Here is a 25,546-nt window from a genome sequence, read left to right as displayed (position 1 = left end):
TCGAAATATATTATTTAGAGGCTAAATAAAGCCTACTTGGAGATCAAGCAATCTTGAGGCAAATCTGAATATTCATTGATTTACTATTTAATTATCAAATATTTGATAATTAATGGTGAAGATGGCAACTACATATATGATCGAGATTGCGCGAGCCATGCGATGTAATTATCATGGCCCCACATATATCTCTATCAAGGTCGCGAACGCGAGCAGATTGGGTTGATCAATTAAGGAAGGATACAATTATCCTTCACTAGCCTTCACAATCAAGAATTATGGCTGCCCATGCAATTAATGGCGTGCACGTATAGTATATACTATCATGCAATCATGCTTGATGATGGAATATATATGTATATGATGTATGTATAATTACCCATGCATGGTTCAATTAAGGAAGGAGTACCAAGGTGGGTCAACAGCCCATGCACTACCAATATTTAAGTCAACCCAAAGCCATAGTGGACGTGCAATATATGGGAGCATGTGAACATCCTTGATTGTAAGTAAAAAGGAATATATATATATATATATATATATATATATATATATAATTGTTCATGCATGGCAGAAGATCAATTATGAAAATTATCATCCTTAATTGCATGGAGATACGAGTGCTCGCGAAGATATATATGAACATATATACGTGCATATCCTACCGCATCAAAGAGGAAGAGTACGTCCAGGATTTCAAGAGGCAATTAATTTTTGCCTATATTCTAGCGGCGACAGAGGATAATTATTATGTTATCAAAACTATTAAGAGTTTTGATTTGATTCAAAAGCCAATAACTGTGGCCTAAAATATAGTATTTCATTCCTATTTGGAAAGTGAACCTACAAGCAGCCTATATATAGAGGCTAAAGCGATACAAAAAAGATACAACTCTTCAATCAACTAATCATACAAATTATCAAAGCCTATCTGGAGCAAACCTACACGCAACCTAGCGAAGGAAGGGTAACGCCCTCGCAACCCAGCGAAGCTAAAGATACGCTTTAGCAAACCCGTGCTTTCTCCAAACTTCCCAGTGATTGCTTTGCTCAATCTACAACGTTGAGTATCGATTCGGTGACGCGAAGAGATCACAACCAAAACCCTTACCAGTAAGGCAAGAAGTCATTTTCAGGAAGGCAGAGAAAAGAACCTTGTGACGAGGTTGGTGCTCTCCTCGTCCACATCGTTTGATCAAGAACTCAGGTCAAGGGATTCTTCGACAACTGCACCCCACGGTGCTCTCACGCCTGTGCACACGCTCAAAAGAGACAGTTTACACCCATACTAGTTTTGGAGCCAAACAGAAGAACATTCGTTTCCTTGGCTTTTTTTGTTTTTTGACAAGCATTAGCCTTTTCTTTTAGAAGTTTCCTACTTTCCTTCATTTACGAGGTTATGGACCAAGATTATGCATTAGCACAGAAACCATGAACTTATGTCAAAGAAAAGGAAGAACATATAAAAGAAAGTCATCGTTCCACAAAAACACTACAATTTCAATTCATGGATTATTCTTCGTTTTCTTTTCTTCCCAAAGATCAAATCTTGAAAAAGACCTCACTATTCGTCTGTTCGTAGTCCCGTGAATCCCGTCTCCATCAACATTTTGGAACAAAGATTACTTGTTTTATGAGATTAATCTTGATCGATTTGGCTAGTTGGACAGACCGAGTAACATGTTTAGAGCTTGATTCATATTTAGAGCTTCATAGTTTTCCTTCATCGCTTTAACAACGCAATCCCACCATGACAATGGTTTCCTCAGCAACTCTATTCTTCTGTTCTCATATTTTGTTACTCGCGGTCACTCAATCCCTTCCTCAGCCATCATTTTCAGCCTATTCATGTTCCAATGGAAAAGGTCACTACACCGCTAATAGTACCTACCAAACAAATTTAGACACCCTTCTCTCCACAATAGTCTCCACCAACGGCAATGGCTATGGCTTTTACAATTCCTCCTATGCCGAAAACTCATCCAACCAAGTTTATGCAGCTGGACTTTGTAGAGGAGATCTCCTGGAGGCAGGGGCGGAGCCACATATAGGCCAGCTTGGGCACTTGCCTAGACTGAGTTTTTCTTGTTTACCTTGATTTATATATGTTGGCTGAAGGAAGCTACCTAAAACATAGCAGAAAAAGGCAAAACCAGATGAATCTTACCTTAGCTAGACTGGGTTTTTCTTGTTTGCCTTGAATCTTGCCTTACCTAAGAAATTTTTCTGGATCCGCCACTGCCTGGAGGATGCTTGTCGTAGCTGCCTCAATGACTCGAGCCACAAGCTCACAGAGCATTGTCCTAACCAAAAAGAAGCTCTTGGGTTTTATGACACTTGCATGTTACGCTACTCAAACCGATCCCTCTATGGCCTCATGGAGGATTCCCCTCTTTTCTATATCGTGAGTCCAAGAAATGTAGCATCATCGGAAGTGGAAGGGTTCTTTGAAGAGCTTTGGAAGCTAATCCAAAGATTGAGTAGTGAAGCTACAGCAGGTGGTTCACTTCGTAAGTTCGCAGTAAACAACACAACTACTTCAGATTTAAAGACAATATTTGCACAAGCGCAGTGCACGCCAGATTTGTCCAAGCAAGATTGCACTGATTGCTTGGTTGGTGCTTATGAAGACATCACAACCTACAGTTACGGGAAGGATAGGGCCAGAATTCTTAAACCAAGTTGTAACATTAGGTATGAGCCTGCTAGCTTCCTCGACCCTGCAAATGTGGCACCACTTCCATCATTGCCACCAATATCTCCGCCTTCACCATCAACCAATACTACAAATTCAGAAGGTACATAAGTATATATGTTGCATTTATGTGTCTGTGTGATGATTTTTCCAAATTTGTTGTTCGTCTTTCGTTCATTTTTTGCTAGAGTGATGTTTAAGGCATCTAAAAAATAAACAATTCTATCAGAGTACTTGGTGCAGAACGTGATTAGCTTCATATTATGAATCTCATTAAATGGCTAGATCCATCTATATTATGTGATTTAAAATTTTTAATATATAGTACCACACTACCTGCATAACTTTTCAGTTCTGAAACTTTAGTGGATGATAACAAGCAATGTTTTCAAAGGCGATGCCGAGGCGAGCCCGGGCTCGCTCCGGTGTGAGGCAACTGGAAATTACCTAGCCTGTCACCAGAGCGCAAGGAAGAGATGAAGTCGTGGGTTATCTTTTGTTTTTTTTGTTTTTTTTTTTAGTCAAAACGAGGCCGTTTTGAATTAATTGTTTTAGCTTATGCGGCGCCGTTTCTTTCAACGTCCTTTCTATTTAATTACTTCTTTTTCTTTCTATTCAATAATCATTCTCTATGTAAGCCAAAGGCTATAGTCATTAAAGAATGAGAGTCGAGAGCTTCCTCTCTCGAAAACCTAGTGCAGCCTCCTTTGGGCTGCTTGCAGGGAGGCCCCATTCACCTCCATCAGATCTCTCAGATTCTTGGTTTTCGACATTGCGGGCTCGTTGGTTGGCAGTGCTATGTCTCGAGTTAGGGCTGCTACCACAGCATGGTAGATCTGGGTTCGAGATCGGGCAGCGCCTACCTTCTTACAGTGATTGGAGGAGCTTCAATGGCAGTACTGGGCAGCTTGCGGTGGTGCAAAGCTATGTTCGGGCCTCGTTTTGGTGGATGGGATTGCTAGTGGCGCCGGTGATATGGCCAGCGTTGGTATTGACACCGACGTCGATGGCTTGGCTGCTCGGATCCTTAATCCAGGGAGACTGCTGCCGTGCTCTCTGGTGGCTACGTTGGGTGGAGACGAAGCTGGGGCCGGCTGAAAGACAACGGCCATATCTGGGTGCCCGGCGGTGGGTGCCCAAATCAGATTGGGTCTTCAAGAGGTTGGGCTGGTGTGGGGTCCACTTCACTACTCTGTTGGGACCCTGGAGATTTTGTGCATGATGTTTGGTTTGATTACACTTTTTAGTGTTTCTCGATCTAGTATCTTGGTACCTAGCATTTGATGCCAATCTATTGCTATGTAAGTTTAGTTTCTCTGATTGTACACCAAATGAGGTCTTAGGCAATTAGGGTTACTCTAGTAAGGATTTAGGTAGTTGTTTGGATTTGTCCCCTGATGGCTAGGTCAAAAGTTGTGCTTATTTGTCAACAGTGAGGGTTACCTGTCATGTGTTTGGTAGCTTAGACCATCTAGTACTTTTGGTATGAGACAACATATGATGTACGTGCCTTCTGGCCATGGATGAATTAATGAAATTATCCCTTTCTCTCAAAAAAAAAATCATTCTCTATGTAGTATTGGGTCAATAGGTTGAACATGGGCTCAGACCTTTCGACGCTTGAACTTCCGTCTCTTTACTATATTTAATAACCAATATAGACGTCTTTATACAAATAGAACTGTAGTCTTTGTTTTGTATGAAATGAAGGGTACTCTGTGATGCCATTTGTTACTAAGCTGCAAGATGTTATAGTACCATGGGCTCGGCCAAGCTTATTGCCACTAGTACCATGATGATAGTTGAAGATACCTCTTCAATAATTGGAGAAATATCACCAATGGTCACTGAGTTATGACTTATTCGACACTTAACTCACTGTATTTTCAACAATATCACTTAACTCACTTAGTTTTATATCCGTCTTTCATTTAACTCACTGCCGTTAATTCTACCGTTAGAAGCCGTTAAAATTGAGGGTATATTTGTCAAAACACTTAAAAATTATTTTTAACTTAAAAAAACTACATTTATTAGACTTTTTTTCAATTTTTTTAACTTTCTGAAATTTCTAATAAAAAATAATTTTTTTAACTTAAATATAATTTGAAAAAAAAAATTGTCTTTTAAAAAAAAAAAGTTAGAAATGCATTTTTTTAGTGTTTAGACAAATATACCCTCAATTTATATTTTTTAGACTTTTTTCAATTTTTTAAATTTCTGAGATTTCTAATAAAAAATAATTTTTTTAACTTAAATATAATTTGAAAAAAAAAATTGTCTTTTTTTAAAAGTTAGAAATTCATTTTTTTAGTGTTTAGACAAATATACCCTCAATTTTAATAGCTTTTAACGGCAGAATTAACGACAGTGAGTTAAGTGAAAGACGGATGTAAAACTGAGTGAGTTAAGTGATATTGTTGAAAATACAGTGAGTTAAGTGTCGAATAAATCATAACTCAGTGACCATTAGTGATGTTTTCCCTATTTGGAAATATATTATTTCTGTGGACTTCTTTCTTTGTTTTAACTTAAATATTTTCATATATTATATAAATATGTAATGTATTATTATAATATATAAGGGAAAGGTGATCGCCTTAAGGTCTTGAGGCACTCGCCTCGCGAGGCACTCACAAGACGACTTCGCCTTTGAACACATTGATAACAAGTAACAAGTCATTATTTAATTTTATAGTCATGGTAATCTATCTGTGTATATAACCGGCACGATGCTTAATTACAAAAGAATAAGAATTCTAATTTTTGCAGAACCGAAGAAGAGTAATAAATTGCGGACTGTAATCCTTGTGGTTGTGCCAATCACTACGTCTCTGGTACCAACTGTATGCATCTGCATTTATTTAAGAGCGAGGAAGACAGAAAAAAAAACTTGATCAAAGCAAGCTTCCAGGTACTGGTCAAACAAAATGAACTCCTCTGACATTTTTTTTCTAGCTACTTGATTTGGGGAGGCCTATTACTGCATGTACTAAGCACTTGGATTTAATTATGTTACAACTCCTTAATTTTGGAAACTAATCAAACTTGTTGTATTAATTGCTCCTTAGGCGCCGAAGATGCAGATGAAAGTAGAAGTGCAGAATCCTTGCAATTTGACTTTGGCACCATCAGAGTTGTTACAGATGATTTTTCTGAAGCATATAAACTCGGACATGGAGGTTTTGGTTCTGTATACAGGGTATGGATACATCATCATATTTAAATGATCATTCATATTAATTATGTGCCAACTTAACTATAAATTAACTATCCTATGTTTTCCTTGAATGTAAATCCTTTGTACAAAAACTTTCTCAGGGTAAGCTTCCCAATGGGGAAGAGATAGCAGTGAAAAGGCTCTCTATGGATTCTGGACAAGGAGATTTAGAATTCAAAAATGAGGTCTTACTAGTGGCTAGGCTTCCACACAGAAATTTAGTTAGACTTCTCGGTTTCTGCTTGGAAGGAAATGAAAGGCTTCTTGTCTATGAGTATCTCCCTAACGCAAGTCTTGATAACATCATTTTTGGTATGACCGACTTCTGCATTTTCTTCAACTTCAAAAATCTACTATAGAATTTTCATTTGTGTGACACATGCAACAAATACTATAACAGATCAAATCGTTTTTCTTGTCTGATATACATGTAGATCCAATCAAGCGCGACCAACTGGATTGGGATAAACGTTATAAAATCATAGAAGACATTGCTCGAGGGCTACTTTACCTTCATGTTGATTCTCTCCTTAGGATTATTCATCGTGATCTCAAAGCTAGTAACATCTTAATAGATGCAGAAATGAACCCTAAAATTTCAGATTTTGGCATGGCAAGGTTGTTTGTGCATGATGAAACACAAGGCAATACTAATCGTATTGTGGGAACCTAGTAAGTACTTGACAATGTTAAAACCATATACATGCTCACAACACATGCACACAATCATAAAAGGGATCAAGGCTTACCTTCAGCAATCACTGGCATGGATTCCATCTTATGCAACTGCAAACACGAACACTGAATATGGCCTTCTGTTACTTACCAACTTGCTTCTCAATGGACAAAACAATATGCAAAACGTCGGTAGTAATCAGGGACCAATTCATCTGCATATATAGGAGACTTAACCCTCAAGAAGCTTCCCATTAAAGTTATCCATATCGGTTTAGGTTTCCTAGTTAGATTCCTAATGTATCACAATCTCGTAGCCTTTCTTGTAGACGAAGCAATGGATTACTATCCTTAATGAATTGATACACTGCTTCATTAAGTTACTAGTATTGATTTACAGTTTGTATCCATGTTGAACTAGGTTTGACATTTAGCTAATCATCAATTACTTTATGATGATATGTGTTAAGTCCATATTTGATCTAACAATCTCCCCCTTGGACTCACACATATCATACTCGATGATTTGCACCAGAGAACATCAAAACCTACTTAACTTACTGAAGTGCGCGCCAGATGACAAACTCAAATCGAAAATCCATTCCAACATGGTCAGATCACAGTTACTTATGCAGAGCAAGAAACAGTATACATTTTAACAAAAATGCAGAGTTTCAAAACCTCAAACATAAGCTCCTGCAATCCACATATGTCAAACCAGAAGTGATACAATATATGTTAATATGTATCAACAAGTAAACATATATTAGGTCCTACTGTACGTTTCTAAAACCAGAAACTCAAGCAATTTTTCTGAACACTGATGGCTTAAAACATTGCTTGAACCTTAGCATCATGCTGTACATGATTTAAGCCATCTGATAGCAAGTATGACATTCAAAACAAGATGATAATTTCCAAAATAAAACAATAAAGCTGCAGCAAAATCATATTTGGAAATACCTCGAAATTTTATTGATAGTAATAAATTGCCATTACAAATAAGTTGTGATAAACAAAAGTCAAAAATATCACAACTGAAAATACAAGAACTCAAGAATCTTAAAATTTTAAATTGCTCCAACTGGACTAACTCTCTACTGAACCTAAGCATCTAGATTAGCTAAAGCTCCAATGCTTGTTGTATGCTTCTGGAATGCTGCTACTGACAAGGCCTTGGTGAAAGGATCTGCTAGCTGTGAATTTGTGTCAATACTCAAAACAGCTATTTCACCATGCTTTACTCTTTCTCTAACACTGTAATACTTTCGATCAATGTGTTTAGAATTATTTGACCTTTTACTGTTCTTTCTAAAGAAAACTGCAGCCTCATTGTCACAATAAATCACAAGTGTTCCAGCCACAATGTGACTCAATACTTTGGTCTGCATGAGAAAATTCCTAATCCAAAGTCCTTCACACACAGTTTCATATACTGCAATAAATTCAGCTTGCATAGTAGAAGTTGAAACAAGTGTTTGTTTCATGGTTTTCCAAGCAATAGCACCTCCTGCAAGCATGAACACATATCCACAAGTCGACTTCTTGGAGTCTGGATAATTCCCTGCAAAATCCGAGTCTGAGAATCCAATGAGTTTCAGATCCTCCACTGGCCTATAAACTAGCATGTGAGTTTTAGTTCTCTGCAGGTATCTCAACACTTTCTTCCCAGCTACCCAATGCTCATGGCCTGGATTAGACTGGAATCTTGACAAAATCCCTACTGCAAAAGACAAGTCTGGCCTAGTGCAGACTTGTGCATACATGAGACTTCCTACAAGTCTGGCATAAGGGTTTGACTCCATATTTTCCTTTTCAACATCACTATTGGGACTTTGCTTCTTAGTTAGCTTATCTCCTTTGGACATGGGAACTTCTCCAGCTGCACACTTCTCCATACCAAATCTCTTTAAAATTTTGGTAACATAATTCTGTTGAGACAAACTAAGTAGTCTCTGTGCCCTATCTCTTTTAATCTCAATACCTAGTACATAGGATGCTTCTCCTAAGTCTTTCATGTCAAAATTCATTGACAGAAAACTCTTGGTATCTTTAAGCAATTTAATGTTACTGCTAGCCAAAAGTATATCATCCACATAGAGTACCAGAAAAATAAAATTGTTCCGAACTTTCTTCAAATAAACACACTCATCAACAAGATTTTCTGTAAATCCAAAAGTAGAAATCACAGAATCAAATTTCTTGTACCACTGTCTAGAAGCTTGTTTTAGGCCATAAATTGATTTTCTTAACTTACACACTAAGTTTTCACTTCTAGCTTGTACAAACCCTTCTGGCTGCCTCATATAAATCACTTCATCTAGTTCACCATTCAAGAAAGCTGTTTTAACATCCATCTGGTGCAACTCCATATCAAAATGAGCCACTAAAGCCATGATTATCCTAAACGAGTCTTTTGTAGAAACTGGAGAAAAAGTCTCAGTAAAGTCAATGCCCTCATTCTGTGTGAAACCCTTGGCAACTGGTCTTGCTTTATGTCTCTCTACATTGTCATTTGCATCTCTTTTGGTTTTGAAAACCCATTTACAACCTATAGGCTTCTGTTTGGGGTCAGGTTCAACTAATTCCCAAACTGCATTTTGGCTAATGGAATCAATTTTTGCTTCCATTGCTAGCTGCTACTAATGTGATTCACTACTCCCAATGGCCTGATTAAATGTAGTTGGTTTTCTTGCTCTATGTGATCTTCTAGGCTAAGCCACTGGAGGATTTTGAGGTTCAGTTACTTGATCAGTTACGTGGCCAGTTACTTGACAAGGTACAGTTACTTGGTCAGTTACATGATCAGTTACTTGGTCAGTGACATGGTCAGTGACTTGACCAGGTACAGTTACTTGGTCAGTGACATGGTCAGTGACTTGACCAGGTACAGTTACTTGGTCAGTAACATGGTCAGTTACTTGGCCAGTTACATGGTCAGTTACATGACCAGTGACATGATCAGTTACATCTTGTTCTAAAGGCAATGCTACACTTATATTCTCATTTGACACAATTTCCTCAAAATCTGAGGTTAAATCCTCAAGGTTTGTATTGTGAACTTTTTCACTTAGAAACTTTACTTGATGTGTTTCAAAAATTCTAGGTGAATGATGAGCAGAATATAATTTATAGCCTTTAGATTTATCTAGATAACCTATAAAAAAGCAACTAACAGTTTTGGGGTCAAGTTTGTTCAAGCTTGGATTATAAATCCTAGCTTCTGCATGACATCCCCAAACCTGGCAGTGATGAAGACTAGGTTTCCTGCCACACCAAAGCTCAAAAGCAGTATTTTCTATGGCTTTGCTAGGTGTCCTGTTGCAAATATAATTTGCAGTTTTTAAAGCCTCACCCCACAGAAATTTAGGCAAACCAGTTGTACACATCATGCATCTAACCATGTTCAAAAGAGTCCTATTCTTTCTCTCTGCAACACCATTCTGTTGTGGATTATAGGGTGTTGCGTATTAAGCTTTAATTCCATTGTCTTGCAAAAAAAGGCAAATGGACCCTTTTGTTGGCCGGATTCAGTGTACTTTCCATAGAACTCTCCCCCTCTATCTGACCTCACTGTTTTGATTTTCTTTTCTAGTTGATTTTCTACCTCAGACTTAAAGATTTGAAAGGCTTTCAATGCTTGTGCCTTTTCTGAAAGTAGATAAATATAACTGTATCTAGAAAAGTCATCAATGAATGTGATAAAATACACATTTCCACATATAGTTTGATGCCTAAATGGTCCACATATATCAGTGTGTATGAGTTCTAATAAATTTTGGCTTCTATATGCAATCTTCTTTCTAGTATTAGTTATTTTTCCCTTAAAGCATTCAACACAGTCTGTTAGATCAGAAAAATCAAGTTCATTTAGGATGTTGTTTTTCACCAAAATTTTCAGTCTCTCTTTTGAAACATGGCCGAGTCTTCTATGCCATAAAAATGCAGACTTTTCATTTAGTTTGGTTCTTTTAACACCTGTTAAAGTGCTAGTACTGTTTGTGTTATTTTCAACAAGTAAAATTTCTTGTTGAGCCATTGAACAATTTAACTGTAAATAATCATTCATAATAACACTAGAGCCAATTTGAACAGAATTTTTAGAAATAAGAATTCCATTACTATCCATAACAAGTCTACAACCAGATTTTATTTAAAGAGAAACTGAAACCAAATTCCTTCTCATGGAAGGTACATAAAAAACATTGTCCAAAACTAACAATCTTCCTAATCCTAAATCGAGCTTTAAGGTTCCAATAGCCTTGACTGCTACTCTCATGCCATTGCCTACACACAGGTTCACTTCATCACTTTTTGGGATTCTCCTCCTTATGAATCCCTGCAAAGAATTAGTAATATGAATAGGTGAGCCTGAATCTATCCACCAAGACTGTGGTTCAACATTTATAAGATTAATTTCTAAAGAAAAAACTGTATTAGAAAAAATCTTACCCTTTTTGGCTAACCAATTTTTATAGCCAGTGCAGTCCTTTTTCATGTGTCCTACTCTTTTGTAAAAGTAGCACTTGAACCTAAATGGCCTGTTTTCCTTGGCCACTGCAGCTATTGAACTCTTAGTTATGGCTTTGATAGGCTTGAGCTTATTCTGGGGCTTTTTCCTTTTAGGCTTCTCAATGAGGTTAATGGTTGTAGCAGGTTCCTTTTCTTCCTTGATCCTAGATTCTTCATCCACACATATGGATATAAGTTCATCTAGAGTCCAGTTTCCCTTTTGAGAGTTGTAACTGGTCCTAAGATGACTAAAACTGTTAGGCAAGGAATGTAGTGCATAATGCACTATCTGCTCATCCCTAAACCCCATCAAGAGCTCCCTGAGTCTGCCATTTATACTGATCATCTTCATAATATGCTCTCTAACTCCCCTTGAATCCATGTACTTCAAATCATGAAACTCCTTGGTTAGTCTAGATGCTTCTCCTTTTTCACTTTCTTTAAACTTAGCACCTATGAGTTCCAGAAAATCTGATGCTAGCTCAGGCTCTTCTATACTTCCCCTGACAGTCTTGGACATAGAGGTACGAATGAGGTTCTTAGCCATTCTATTGGATCTATGCCGCTTCTTGTAAAGGTCAATTTCTTTCTTGGTGCTCTTTTCATTCAACTATTCAGGCTTATCCTCAGTAAAGCAATAGTCTATATTCTCATGCATTCCCATATAGTTCTCTATAGAATCTAGCCAAGCTCTATAGTTTGTTCCAGTTAACATCAAGACACTGTTCAAGTTCATGTAGGAGTTACCTAAAGAGCAAAACAAAAATCATGTGAGTTCTCAATTTGAAAAGAAATTAACTTTAAGTTTTCTGTGTTTTATTTAGCTTTAAGCAACCAAAATAAGAACATACAGAAAAGCTAAACAAACCATACTTGCATTCATGTCAGTCCATAACAAAAACAATGTTAAGCAAAACTTTTGAGCAGAAGCATAACATCCTGGAGTTCTTTGTCAATATGCCATGTTCAATGAAAACAAGTTATCCAAAGAAATTTATCCACATCTTTAGACAGAAGAAAAATTTCTAAGTATCCATATTTATTTTCATCAAGCATGCATACTGCTGTTTTGTATTCTAAAACCATACTTGACCACTTCTTTGGAAGATAAAATTGAAGCATAGTTTTAAAACACAAAACACAATTTCAGTTTTGTTACACGATCAGGTACTTGATTAGTTACCTGACCAGTTACATGGTCAGTGACCTGATCATTGTCCTCTGCCAACATTAATGAAGAATGCTTTGTGCATCATAATCACTTATGCCAACAGAAAACCACAATACTCATGAGCTTTTAACTTTATATTCTACCCAAATTCATCCTTGTAAGAAAATTAAGCTCTCGTATCTCTCAATTTTAATAATGTGTAAACAAATTCTGGGAGATTTTCGTTCTTCAGGCAATTTTACACAATCACAGATACAATACCATATCATCAATCAATTCAACATGCATATTCAAGCATCCAAGAAACCACAGAACAATCAAGAAATTGTAAATTTCATCCGGTCACCATCTACTCTAACCTAACGCACGCCGGGAATGCAACTAGGGTTCTTGAGCACAATCAAAAACTCAATTATCATGCTATGAATCGAAATCAATTTCACAGAAAAACCTGTTTTTGCTTTTTCCACAATTTGCTGCTAAAAATCATAGCACAAGCGTGAATTTGATAATTAACCAGATGCAGCAATCGACTTAAGTAACTTACCTTGATCAGGTACCTGACCAGTTACTTGGTCAGTTACTTGACCCGTTAAGCAAACCCCCCCCCCCCCCCCCCCCCCTTTTTTTGTGTGTTTGTTTTGCAAAACTCTAAAACGATTTTGATATTTGTGAGCCTATGCTCTGATACCAATTGTTAAAACCATATACATGCTCACAACACATGCATACAATCATAAAAGGGATCAAGGCTTACCTTCAGCAATCACTGGCATGGATTCCATCTTATGCAGCTGCAAACACGAACACTGAATATGGCCTTCTGTTACTTACCAACTTGCTTCTCAATGGACAGAACAATATACAAAACGTCGGTAGTAATCAGGGACCAATTCATCTGCATATATAGGAGACTTAACCCTCAAGAAGCTTCCCATTAAAGCTATCCATATCGGTTTAGGTTTCCTAGTTAGTTTCCTAATGTATCACAATCTCGTAGCCTTTCTTGTAGACTAAGCAATGGATTACTATCCTTAATGAATTGATACACTGCTTCATTAAGTTACTAGTATTGATTTACAGTTTGTATCCATGTTAAACTAGGTTTGACATTTAGCTAATCATCAATTACTTTATGATGATATGTGTTAAGTCCATATTTGATCTAACAGACAATGCTACAGAGCTTATAATATCAATAATTTTGTTCATTTTGATCCATTTTAGTGCAGAGCTTACCTAGCTTCTTCTTGTTCAAATATAGCGGATATATGCCTCCCAAATATGTGAAGCATGGACATTTTTCTGTTAAGTCTGATGTCTATAGTTTTGGCGTGTTGATTTTGGAGATAATAAGTGGACAGAAAAATAGTTGCTTCCATCATGGAGAGAATATGGAGACTCTTCCAAGCTATGTAAGTAAAAGGAAACATGTATAGTTTTGGTGATGAAAAAGAAAATTTAGTCTCTGACTTTATATACAATGCACAAATCAATGCAGGCATGGAAAAGCTGGAGGGAAGGGAAATGTTCAAATGTGATAGATCCCAGATTGAAGAAAGGTTCAAGGGCTGAAATAATGAGATGCATACACATTGGACTGTTATGTGTGCAAGAAAGTCTAGCTGATAGACCAACCATGGCTTTAGTTATCCTCATGTTCAATAGCTACTCTCTCAGTCTCCCAGTACCCTCAAAACCAGCATTTTTAATGTATAGTAGCGTCAGATCCAGGACAAACTTTGTCTCTGTCGAAGTAACCGAAAATGATGATGCTTCATTAATCACTGAAGTAAATCCTCGCTAGAGCTTGAAGATTGATCGATATAACAATACTTTTTCGATCATATTGTAATTTAATTAGCATCCATCTGTTTGATTCACTTTGGTACTAAACAGTGCGATCCATTCATTTATTGTCTAGATGATCATATTGTAATTTAATTAGCATCCATCCGTTTGATTCACTTTGGTACTAAACAGTGCGATTCATTCATTTATTGTCTAGATACGTGCTGAATAGGCCTTTGGTATAGACATTAATCAAAGAAGAGTACATGCAAAGTCGGCTGCTATTCTGTTGCATCAAATTGGTTTTGAAGTGGCTCTCATTTGTTTATTAACTTCTCTGGTACCATTTTAACTAATTCAGTTTGATGGGATTTGCCTCCTCCTTTGTTATTTCAAAGTGTAATAGTGACGGTTTAGTTTTTCCTCAATTTTCATCACCAAAAAAAAAAAACGTTTTTCCTCAATTTCATTTTCTTTAGCTAGTTGTATGTTGTGCTTTTATTATGAAGCTTTTGGCTTCATCTCCCTCTTTTTTGGTACCACTTTAACTAGTAAAGTTTGATGGGATTTGGCTCCTCCTTTTGTTATTTTGAATTATAATAGTGACGGTTTAGTTCTTGCTCAATTTCATTTTTTTTAGCTAGTTGTATGTTGTGCATCTATTATGAAGGTTTTGGCTTCGTCTCCCCCTTTCAGTTTCAAAAAGTAGCTCTTATAAACAGCACAGTATGTGTTCATGTGTATATTTTACAATTCGATTTAATTACAAATCAAAATTTGGCTTCGTTTCCTTAGTTTTTTTTTTTTTTTTTTTTGACAAGCCTTAGCTTTTTCTTTTAGAAGTTTCCTACTTTCCTTTATTTACACAGAGTTATGGACCAAGATTATGCATTAGCGCGAAAACCACGAACTTATGGCAAAGAAAAGGAAGAACGTAGTCATCGTTCCACAAAAACACTACCACTTCAATCCATGGATTATTCTTCGTTTTCTTTTCTTCCCAAAGATTAAGTCTTGAAAAAGACCTCACTATTCGTCTGTTCGTAGTCCCGTGACTCCTGTCTCCATCAACATTTTGGAACAAAGTTTACTTGTTCTATGAGGTTAATCTTGATCGATTTGGCTAGCTGGACAGACCGAGTAACATGTTCGGTACTTGACAGTTGCTCGCCTATTTTTATGTCCAATACTCCAATAATGTCATCTTACCCATTCATTTCTTGCACTTACGCAGAAAAAATCCAAAAAAGGTATGGTATTGTTTCATCTCTAAACAGTACATACAATAATGTTTGCAAATTTTAATGTTGACTGCTGCTCTGTATTCGCAATCCCGAGAGAGAACAGTCCTTATTCCAAATTTTGTTCAGTCTAGCAGCGTTGTAGGGTTTGTTTTTGTTGACCAACAATAAGTAGGGCAAATAATCAAGCTGATATGTGAATTACTTTTCATATATATATATATAAGGGAAATGATGGAAAATGTCATATTAGAGTGTGAAATGATGAAAATGTCACCTAGTTTCCCACTTGATAATAAGGTCCATAATGAATTGTTAATAATATTAATTTAGTCCTTATAAATAATAATTTGATGTTAAAAAAGGTCAGTTTTTAATTTTTCTGATTCCAATTATGCCCTTAAAGCCAACTCTCGCTCAACCTTCTTCTTCTTGAGACACAGACCTCGAGAGAGTGTGAATGGAGAAGAACGACGCGTCTTTGGAATCGATGTACGAGTTCTTGAAGCGGTGACGACTCGCCGATAATCGGATCCCTCCAGATCGTTCAGGTCGATCGGGTGTCGTACGACGCCTCTTTGTCTCTTGACGTACTTGTCGAGATAGGAGAACGCGACGTTGAAATTGAACGCCGCTTTGTGCTCGGCGAACCCGAGGCCGATGAAGGCGTGCTTGCTGGTGCCATCCTCATTCTTGAGGACGAAGTAGCATGACGAGTCGAGCACAGTCTTGACAGAGGTCACTGGAGTTTGGATCCTCCAGTCGGATCTCACACTGGTCCCTGCACAACCTTCTCCCCTCTCAGCGAGCTTCTCGTCGCTACTGGAAGCGTCACTGACTTTGATGGGTGCCGCTCGGTGAGTTTATCTTCCCCGGTTATTTTGATTCGTTTGCTTAGTTTCTTCGAATTGTTAGCTTAGTTTCTACAATAAGCTTATTGCATTAGAACTGTGGGGCTTAGTTTTGTTAAAGTTAATAGGTTTTTGGTGAAATTTAGGTAGGCAATTGTTAATTTTTGATGAACTGTACTCTATGAGCTATTGAATTGTAGGCTTTATGATGTCAGAGTTGTTTAGTACTTACAATTAGGCATGGTTGAGATGACACTGCTTCTGAAATTAGTATTTTTGATTGTGATGTTGATTCGATGAACCGAGTTTTTTTATTGTGATTTGTGTTTTTCTTGACATTTGATAGGTTTACAGTACGTTAACCGAAAAGTTTGGGAAGCATGATTTGGTTAAAGCCAAACAGGCTGTGTGGAGTCTTGTGGCACCAGTGAGAATGGATGAGGGACAGGCACCAAAGAAGAAGCAGGAGTTGATTGATAGCCTCGTGCTAACTGAACATGATACGGCAAAGCTAGATAGGTGAAAGAGGAAGGATAAGCGCCAAAGAGAGGTAAGGTTTCTTTGTAACATATGATAGCTTAATCATATCTTACATTCGTACTGCTTAGATATGGTGTATGTTGTTGGTGAACCATCACTACACCAATTTTTCAATCAGACGACAGTTTTTCACTGTCGTCTGATTATAGACTTTGCTGTTGTCTATCTCAATGCCGTCTGATACATGGATCAGACAATACCAACAAACTGTCGTCTGATAAAGTTTACTACAATAGCGACTACTATGCTGTCTGTTGTCTGAACACCAAGAAAAACAACAGCGGCTTATATACTTACTGTTGTCTGAATGATGTGCCACACAACAGGAGCTTATATGCTTGCTGTTGTCTAAAGGCTGTGCCAGACAACATGGGCTTATATGCTTGCTGTTGTCTGAAGGCTATGCCAGACAACAGGGGCTTATATGCTTGCTGTTGTTTGAAGGCTTAATCAGACAATATATACTTGCAAATCCCATTGTCCATCCATTACTGATACTATAGATTTCTCAAAAAAACTGTTGTTTGTTGTTTTGCTGGACAATGACTTTCTCGTTCTTTTTAGTCCTTATAGTATTATAGTTAGATGGCTCATACAACAGTTTTTGTTAAAAATTTTGTGATGATCAATTATTGGACAATAGTTTTTAGCTGGATTGAACGGTATGATAGACATTCAAAATGACATCACATCCAAAACACATTCATTTATGTTAAAATCCGATACATTTATCCATATATCCAACAAAGTCATTACATCAACAGAACTAGTTTTCTAACAAAATTTAGTAAAATGTTGAAACCAACCAAGTCTTGAAGAACACACTTTATGATGACAATGAAGATGCCAGCAGAAGTTGCATCAACAACCTTTACTTTCACATCAACAACCTTTACTTTCGCTGTTGAGTGAGCTTAGTAGAGAATCCACTGGAAGCCGTCTTGTAACAGCTAATATGATATACTACCAAGATCACACTACATTAGTACATTCAAAAAATAGATTTCTATTACACCAGATGCATAACTAATTAAGCACATTCCGAACCAATTGGGACTTGAAGAGTTTATATTCCGAGTTTATGTTGTTCTTTCAAAGCTACCACCAACCTGCATATGCAGCCATTCGGCTTGCGAGCCCTGCACATACTCCCTTGGTGTGTGTGGTCCAAATAACAACGTAGCTGCATGAAATTGCTGTGCACCAGGAAAAACAAAACAAATGCATATAAAGTTCAAAATACAAGCAAACAAATTTGTGCAGTAGATAGTAAGAGACAAAAGAGACTGGAATGAATAAACAGAAGCAACTCTATAGCAGAAAACTACAAATAAAAAATGTATCCTTGCTCATTAAATATGATATAATGAAGAATCTAGCAATCAGTGTCTTGTGTTATAACCATTGACACTAATGCAATCATAGCTCAAGTTCAAAATCATTATAATTCACTTAAATACTTAAAAACCAATGAAGTCAAGAATACTTCACCATTCAGTAACATTCGTTTACTTCAAGTTGGAAAACCAACTTTAAACTAGATAAACTGAATGTCAACCATAGCTTAGCTCCTACTTCACATACTGATAAAGATAATTGAATCTCTCAAAAGAAAATCCCAAAACGTTCCCTTTGACAGGAATATTTTCAGAAGCATAATAATTCAAAAGTTAGCAGCAAAATTTAGAAACAAATGGTCCAAACTCCAAAATCTAAGTCTCGTATAGGACACAGGGTTCTGCACCATAGGCAGGTTTTGGAAGGACCAAAAAGGTGGCCTCCACTGAAATTAAAAAATGATGAAGGCAGTCAAATACAATATGTTTCGGGTTTTTGACTTTTCAAAATCTCATATCATAACATTTGGAACACAAGATCCAATATGCTTTAAAACCAAGAATAGAAGAAAATACAATTAAAAAAAACAACAAAGACACCAAAAAGTGATTATGTCCCCACAATGCAGTACTTACGAGTATCCTGGCAATGCTGAAACATTATATGGATTAATGAAATATTCTTTTCAAAATAGATAATATATATCACTCACATAAGAAGATATACGTATACGGTATACCAACAGAGAACTAGTATAACTTATTTCAAATATATGTAGACATCACATACAGGAGAGATGAAGGAGCTCCCATCGTAAATGACTTTGATGCAACCTTGTCAGAATTAATTCTTGGTGTAGGACCTCCATCCCTAGAAGTGTTGGGCAGTCTACTCTCACTCTCTACACAATCTCTATCACCTGAAAAAATTAAGGAGCTGTATAAGATGGTGATCAAATATTTAAGGGAAATTGGAGCATTTCAAAATCATTTGGCAGCACAAGAGAAGCTTATTACCATTCACAAGAGTATGAGTGGATGGTGTTGCCCGAAGAATTCCCCTTATGCTTTGAGACTTCATATGAAAACCATAAACCTCATCTTCTCGAAGAAGACAAAGAACTGATGGCCATAGTGAAGAGATTTCCTTGTTATGGGAAGTCTCTAAAACTTCACTGATAGCTCGGTTCATCTGTTCTTCAGAATACCCCATGCGTGTAAACTAAAGAAAGGAAAATGAATTGAGAAAATTTTCTGACCAAGTAAGCAAACTAATACTAATACTCTATATTAAAAGAATGAGATCAAGAAAATTGCACAAGTTAACAAAGCACAAAGCAAAAAGTTAAAAATAAAATAAAAAAAATAGAGAGAGGAAGAATGAATGTTCTAGTGGCGTTGCAGACCAAGGAGATAGCTTAATCAAATTACACTACCACATTGATTGCGACTCTGATTTAGGGATTAAAAACAGCCTTAAAACTAGAAACTCTATACTTCTCAAGATCTTCCAGTAAACAGACTACATATAACAATACAAATCAACCCAACAAGTAGGAACCCATTAGTCTAAAGCTTCTAACCAAGCAAGATTAAGAATCAGAAAACGAAAAATGAACACTGATGGCTGTGGCAATGAATAAGACTCAAAATTCAGGACAACTAGGTTCAAGGAATATAAGCTACCTGACTTGGTTCTGGGTCTCAGTCGGATGCTGCAGATTTTGGATGAGCTGAGCGACAAAACCAATCTTCAGAATCTGTTGAAAAGACCTAATTGATTCTGTTGAGAGACAAAACCACATATCAGGGGAAAAAAAAAACTAAGACTTGGTGGGTACATAGAGCCAAGTTCAATGCTTTTTTTTTTTTTTCTAATCAAATTCTAACTACAACAAAATGAACTAGGATGTTCAAATAATGCTATAATCTACTTCATTTCCTTTACCTCCTGTGTCATTTGTGATTATATTAGGCAAGCCGATATAGTTCACAATTCCACCACTCCTATATACCCAAAGCACCAAAGAACAAAACCCATATAGCCAAATTACACCATTTCTAGAACAGTCCTCATTTTCATCTAATCTCCCCATTTACTGATATACTAAAAGTATCGACAATTGCAGAAGCAGGCATATACATATTGAGCCCGGGAGTAATAAAGTAAAAAGCTTTAAACAAATCAACAAATAATAGAGACTGTTTGGGTGAGTGATAGAAAGACCAGGTTGTGGTTCTCGGCAAGCTTAGCCATGGTGGTGCTCTCTCCTCCAGGGATTATGAGTGAGGCCATGGTTTTGAGCTGCTCTGGTTTCTTTATCTCCACGCCCTTCACTCCTAGCCTTCTCAGCACTGCAACACAGAACGGAGAGTTTCAATAAATATTTACACCAGAATCCCCTCTCTCAAGTACCTGCATTGACGACATCAATTAGCCCTTCTAACCCATAATAAGGATTTGAACACAAACAACTTTAACTAAACAAAAAATCGACAAGAACACTAACCCCCAAATCGAAATTAACAGCAAACCCTAACACCCCAAATCGAGTTCTATGAAATCCCCAATCCCCAAATCCATTTTAACCAGAAAATCAATCAAACCCAAAACCAATCGATTTCAAAAACATGAAATTTCGAGGTAAGAGAAGTACCAGTTAACAAAACCAGAGCGCTTGAGCTTGTTTATCTTTTGAACTGGATAGCCTCAATTAACTTGTGTCGGATTAATGGGTTCCCAAAAGCTCTAGTCATTCTTTTGTTGTAAAAGAAATCGAACCGTCGAGGATAGAGGCTGAGAGGGAGAGGGCCCGTGCCCGAGAGAGAGAGAGAGAGATGGCGACTTCAGTTTAGGTTTTGTCATTTTGACGAGGGCTCCTTCTTCGTTTTGGTTTTGAAATCTGATAAAGAAGAGAGAGAAGGATTATCTGATAGCCAAATCAAAACTAGAACTAGGCTATCTTTTGGTGGTGGTGGTGGTGGTGGTGATGGTGGCGGTGCCAAAAGTCGATGGCCGGAAGTCGAGCTTTCCAGAGTGAAAGAGAGAAGGAGAGAGGGAGAGAGAGCGCCCCGTGCAACCCGACAGAGGAAGAAGGAGGAAAAAAGGAAAGGCTAGGGTTTTTTCCTTTATATACTACTCGATGTGAAACATAAAATTTGGTCGATGGAGGGAAGTGAAAATTGAAAATTTTGGCCAAATGTTAAAGTCAATTAACTAGGGCGGTCTATTGAACCCTAAAACTCAGACAACAGCAATTTCAGTATATTGTCTGAAAGAGAGTTGCACAATAGACAACTGAAAAACTGTTGTGTGAATCAAAACAATCAGACGACATCTTTTTCAACCATTGTATTAATGGTAATTGCACAACAGAGAAGTAATAACTGTTGTCTGATTAAAAACAATCAGACAACATCTTTTATCAACCATTGTATAAATGAACCTTGGACAACATCACATAATAACTGTTGTCTGAATTGACTCATTCAGACAACATAAAAAAAATCAACCATTGTCTAAAATGCTTTTGCACAAGAGCCAAGAAAAAACTGTTGTTGGATTCGAAAACTTAGACGACAGAATATTTCTTGCTGTCGTCTGATTATTTCAGACGACAGTTAAAATGTTTGCTGTCGTCTGATATGTGTTGTCTGATTCCGAAATTGGTGTAGTGCATATAATTTGGGAATGTTGAGTGCGGATGTAATTGGATTGAGGTTATGTCTGAGCTAGGTTGTATTCCTTTTGATGATTTACATGGTTGTAGGAGTAGTTTTGTTTTGTTTTCTAAAATGTAGCTTTTCGTTTATGCTGCAATAATATGAAATGCATTTAGCTGAAATGGAAGCGGGTAGGGCAGGATTGCCTGTTGTCACTATAAATCATGATGGTGGTGGCGGCTCAAATGTCAAGGATCTTCATCTGGAAGGCTTCAATGTTTCTGTGGGTGGACGTGTTCTAATTATGGATGGTGCAGTAACACTTGGCATTATGGTAAGTTTGCTTTTCAGTGGATTAGGATCCTCTTGATTTGGTTTTCAAATTGATAGGAATCATTTGTTAAATTGTCCAATAGGATCTGATGGTACATGTGGTTTCTAAATATAAAAAGTTGTTGACCAATATTATTGTAGCTTTAATGATGCATTTTCAATTGCATTTGACATAATAATTGCTTTGCGATTTATGCAGAACTTATTGGAAGAAATGCTACTGGAAAAACAACGTTTCTTAGGCACTTGGCTATGCATGCCATTGATAGCATTCGCCAAGTATTGCATGTGGAGCAAGAAGTGGCAGGTGGTGATACATCAGCCTTGCAATGTGTTGTTAAAACTGATATTGAAAGAACCCAGCTTTTGGAAGAAGAAGATCGTCTCCTTGCTCAACAGGTTGAATTCTTATTTACTCATGTATTTATTCTAAATTCTTGATGGATGTGATGCTTATGCTCTTCATGAACTATATAACCTGAAGAGAGAACTGGAGCTGGAGAAAGAAGCGGGAAAGAGCAATGGAGAAATTGACAAAGATGCCATTGGACTGAGGCTTTAGATGCCAACGGAGAAATTCTTGATAGATGCCTTTTTCTTACTTGTTCTGGTTTTTGTATGTATATTTGTTAAATCAGAGGAGTATAGTTGCGATTTTTGTATACAAGCCTTCTTTGATTCGCATTAATACCTATTGCTTTGTTTGTCCATTTTAATACCTCTTGTAGTTACGTTCTTCCCTCTGCTTTCTTTTACTCCAGACCATGTGCCATGTTTGTATATCCTGTACAAAATTCTAAAAATGAGAAGAACATCAGTGCCTTTGATAGTTACGTGGTCAGTGACATGGTCAGTTACTTAGTTAGTGACATGTGATTAATAGTGACTTGGCTATCAACTTGTGACTTGGCTACTAACAGTTACTTGGTTAGTGACATGGTCAGTTACTTAGTTAGTGACATGTGATTAACAGTGACTTGGCTATCAACTTGTGACTTGGCTACTGACAGTGACATGTAATGTGACATGGTCAGTTAGTTAGTCAGTTACTTAGTTAGTGACATGTGATTAACAGTGACTTTGGCAGTTACATGATCAATGACTTGGCTACTGACAGTTACTTGGTTAATGACATGGTCAGTTACTTAGTTAGTGACATGTGATTAACAGTGACTTTGGCAGTTACATGATTAGTGACTTAGTTAGTTACTTGAGGTTAATAGTTACCCAGACAGTGACTTAAAAATTCCAAAATATATAAGTGACATGCAGTGTGACTTGGGTCAATGACATGGATATAATAATGACTTGACAAGTGACATGTTATTAATAGTGACTTGGCCGGTGATTGACAGTGACATGGTCAGTTACTTAAGATTAACAGTGACTTTGGCAGTTACATGATCAGTGACTTAGTTAGTTACTTGAGGTTAATAGTTACCCAGACAATGACTTGAAAATTCCAAAATATGTAAGTGACATGAAGTGTGACTTGAATTAGTGACATGGATATAATAATGACTTGACAAGTGACATGTTATTGACAGTTGGCCAGTAACAAATCAATTACCATACTAATGAATTGTATATACAACTTTCATTACTAAACATCACACAAAGATTAGCTAGCTAGGTAAACATCAGTAACAAATCAATTACCATACTAAGTGAAATACAATAAACAAAGTCGTCTAACAAAAGTATTATCTCTCATACTAGCTACAAGAACAACATCAAAAGGACTAGTTGGACCCCAAGAAAGTTCCCATAGCAAACTTCCTCTTGTGCTGGCCATTCGCCTCTTGTGGCCTAGACGAAACCGCTTCCATGCCGCATCCACTCATTCTGATTTTCTTGTTGATCTAGCTAGCTCCTTTGCTTCTCTACTTCTCTCTGTAACTTTGCAACCCACAATGCTTTCAAGCTACTCAATAGTTTGAAATTGCCTCCAGGCTGCTAAATTTATCAAATGTAGCAATTAAGAATGGAATAATTCAGTTTTGCTGACAAGTACACAATGTTAGGTGACATTAACAAATAGGAATAAAAGAAAAGTTCCATTACAGACAAGTAGGCAAGTAAACCTACATTTAAGTAAAGCAATAGCACTACTACCTCAACCAAGCCTGTTATAGAAGAGGCAATGTTGCATATTCAAATTTTATGGACTCGTATTATTCAGGTACCTGAATTCGTCATATGTAAAGAACATGATAATACCCACGGAAACATTCAAGCATAATCGAAAGTCTTATTACCTAGCATAATCAAAGACATTTTTAATATTTCATTTACAAAAAACAAGATATGAAACGGGAAGGAAAAGATATATAGAGGAGTTTTGTCACAACATATTGGTATCAAAGCATAGTTTCCCCCACAAATCAACAATTGCAAGTAAACCTAAATCTGCAGCATATTTAGTCCAATTAGAGTCAACTCCACTTTAGCACGAGAATAATACCACGGCCACTTAATTGATGACCGAACTTACCGAAAGAGGCAAAATTGCCTTCCCTATGGTCACTAACACTTGAGCTCTGTTTTCTCACCTTAGCAGCCGAACGTTTCCTCCTTTCTTCTTCTTCTATCAACCTAGCTTGTTCTTCATCCTCCTATCTTGCAATTTTTGCACTACAGCACAGGAATACATAATCACAAGTTCAACTAAAATTGCAATTGGAAAATGGTGGTTCCTTTTTAAAATGAAAAGGAGGAATAAAATTATTAACAGGAACAAGCTGCTTATCTTCTCATCTCCTCCCTCTGAATATCTTCAAATCCTGCCTCCATGTCACTAACGTCATCGTCGTCAGCAAATTTGTTTGGATTGTAACTGCAAATATTTCAGATTACTATTCAGTAATATGACACAATAACTCCTCAACAACCAAAGTTTCAACCTAAGATCAATGACATCATCCTCTTCGCTAAATTCTTAGAGAACAAATCAATCCTAGGGTTTGTTATTTTCTGAGGTGGATTTAAATTACCGGAATGTTTTTAGGAGTGGAGGTTGTAGAGGTTGTTAGGCTACTTATTGAAACGGACGCCGGCGTGGCTCTGGCCGAACTGCTTGACCAAGGAGTTGTTCTTCTTGACAATCTCCCAGATCAACTGTCCTGGAACCGATCCAAATGGATTATTATATAACTACAAGACTAGAATCAGAGTTTGATTTGTTAGAAATCGAAATCCTAGCTACAAAAATTACAAAGCAAGAATAACTCTTGAAAAGCTTAAGAATGAAATCGGACCTCCTGAGGATCTCTGAAGCAAGTCTCAGAAATCAGTGCCGCCTCTACCAGATCTCTCCATCTCTACAGAGTCGATTCGAAGCTCCCGCTCCGGCGAAGAAGCGCAGAAACGACTGCGTAGGGAGATCGGGCATACTGGATGCCATTGGGGAGAGAGAGAGAGAGAGAGAGAGAGAGAGAGAGAGAGAGAGAGAGAGAGAGAGAGAGAGAGAGATGAATAAGTCCGAATGGATACGGGTTTAGTGAACCCGGGATTGGGT

At 37.2% G+C, this 25,546-nt stretch overlaps 2 protein-coding genes across 5 annotated transcripts; one reads left to right on the top strand and one right to left on the bottom strand.

Moving 5' to 3' along the window:
- The first annotated feature begins 1,750 nt into the window (after positions 1–1,750).
- LOC112186273 (putative receptor-like protein kinase At4g00960) lies at positions 1,751–14,098 on the top strand. The gene is made up of 8 exons (XM_024324627.2): positions 1,751–2,029; positions 2,249–2,763; positions 5,451–5,586; positions 5,769–5,897; positions 6,017–6,227; positions 6,350–6,587; positions 13,538–13,688; positions 13,775–14,098. Exons 1-8 carry the CDS (start codon positions 1,751–1,753, stop codon positions 14,078–14,080), a joined length of 1,965 nt encoding a protein of 654 aa, XP_024180395.1. The 3' UTR covers positions 14,081–14,098.
- Positions 14,099–17,377: 3,279 nt separating this feature from the next.
- On the bottom strand, positions 17,378–21,139 carry LOC112186276. 4 transcript variants are annotated; one of them, XR_002930722.2, is made up of 6 exons: positions 20,691–21,139; positions 19,982–20,449; positions 19,720–19,816; positions 19,051–19,255; positions 18,824–18,953; positions 17,378–17,892 (listed from the first exon to the last, which is right to left on the bottom strand). XR_002930722.2 is itself a non-coding variant. In XM_024324631.2 (5 exons), exons 3-5 carry the CDS (start codon positions 19,244–19,246, stop codon positions 17,763–17,765), a joined length of 456 nt encoding a protein of 151 aa, XP_024180399.1. In that variant the 5' UTR covers positions 19,247–19,255; positions 19,720–20,449; positions 20,691–21,139; the 3' UTR covers positions 17,378–17,762. The 4 variants fall into 4 exon arrangements, 2 of the variants coding, with proteins under 2 accessions (XP_024180399.1, XP_040370087.1); XR_005806118.1 differs by having other exon boundaries at positions 20,261–20,449; XM_024324631.2 differs by having other exon boundaries at positions 19,720–20,449.
- Positions 21,140–25,546: the final 4,407 nt, after the last annotated feature.

This window comes from Rosa chinensis, chromosome 2, assembly GCF_002994745.2.
Source record: "Rosa chinensis cultivar Old Blush chromosome 2, RchiOBHm-V2, whole genome shotgun sequence".
Classification (NCBI taxonomy): domain Eukaryota; kingdom Viridiplantae; phylum Streptophyta; class Magnoliopsida; order Rosales; family Rosaceae; genus Rosa; species Rosa chinensis.
Note: the sequence above shows the minus strand (reverse complement) of the source record. Positions and strands in the feature narration are given on the sequence as shown.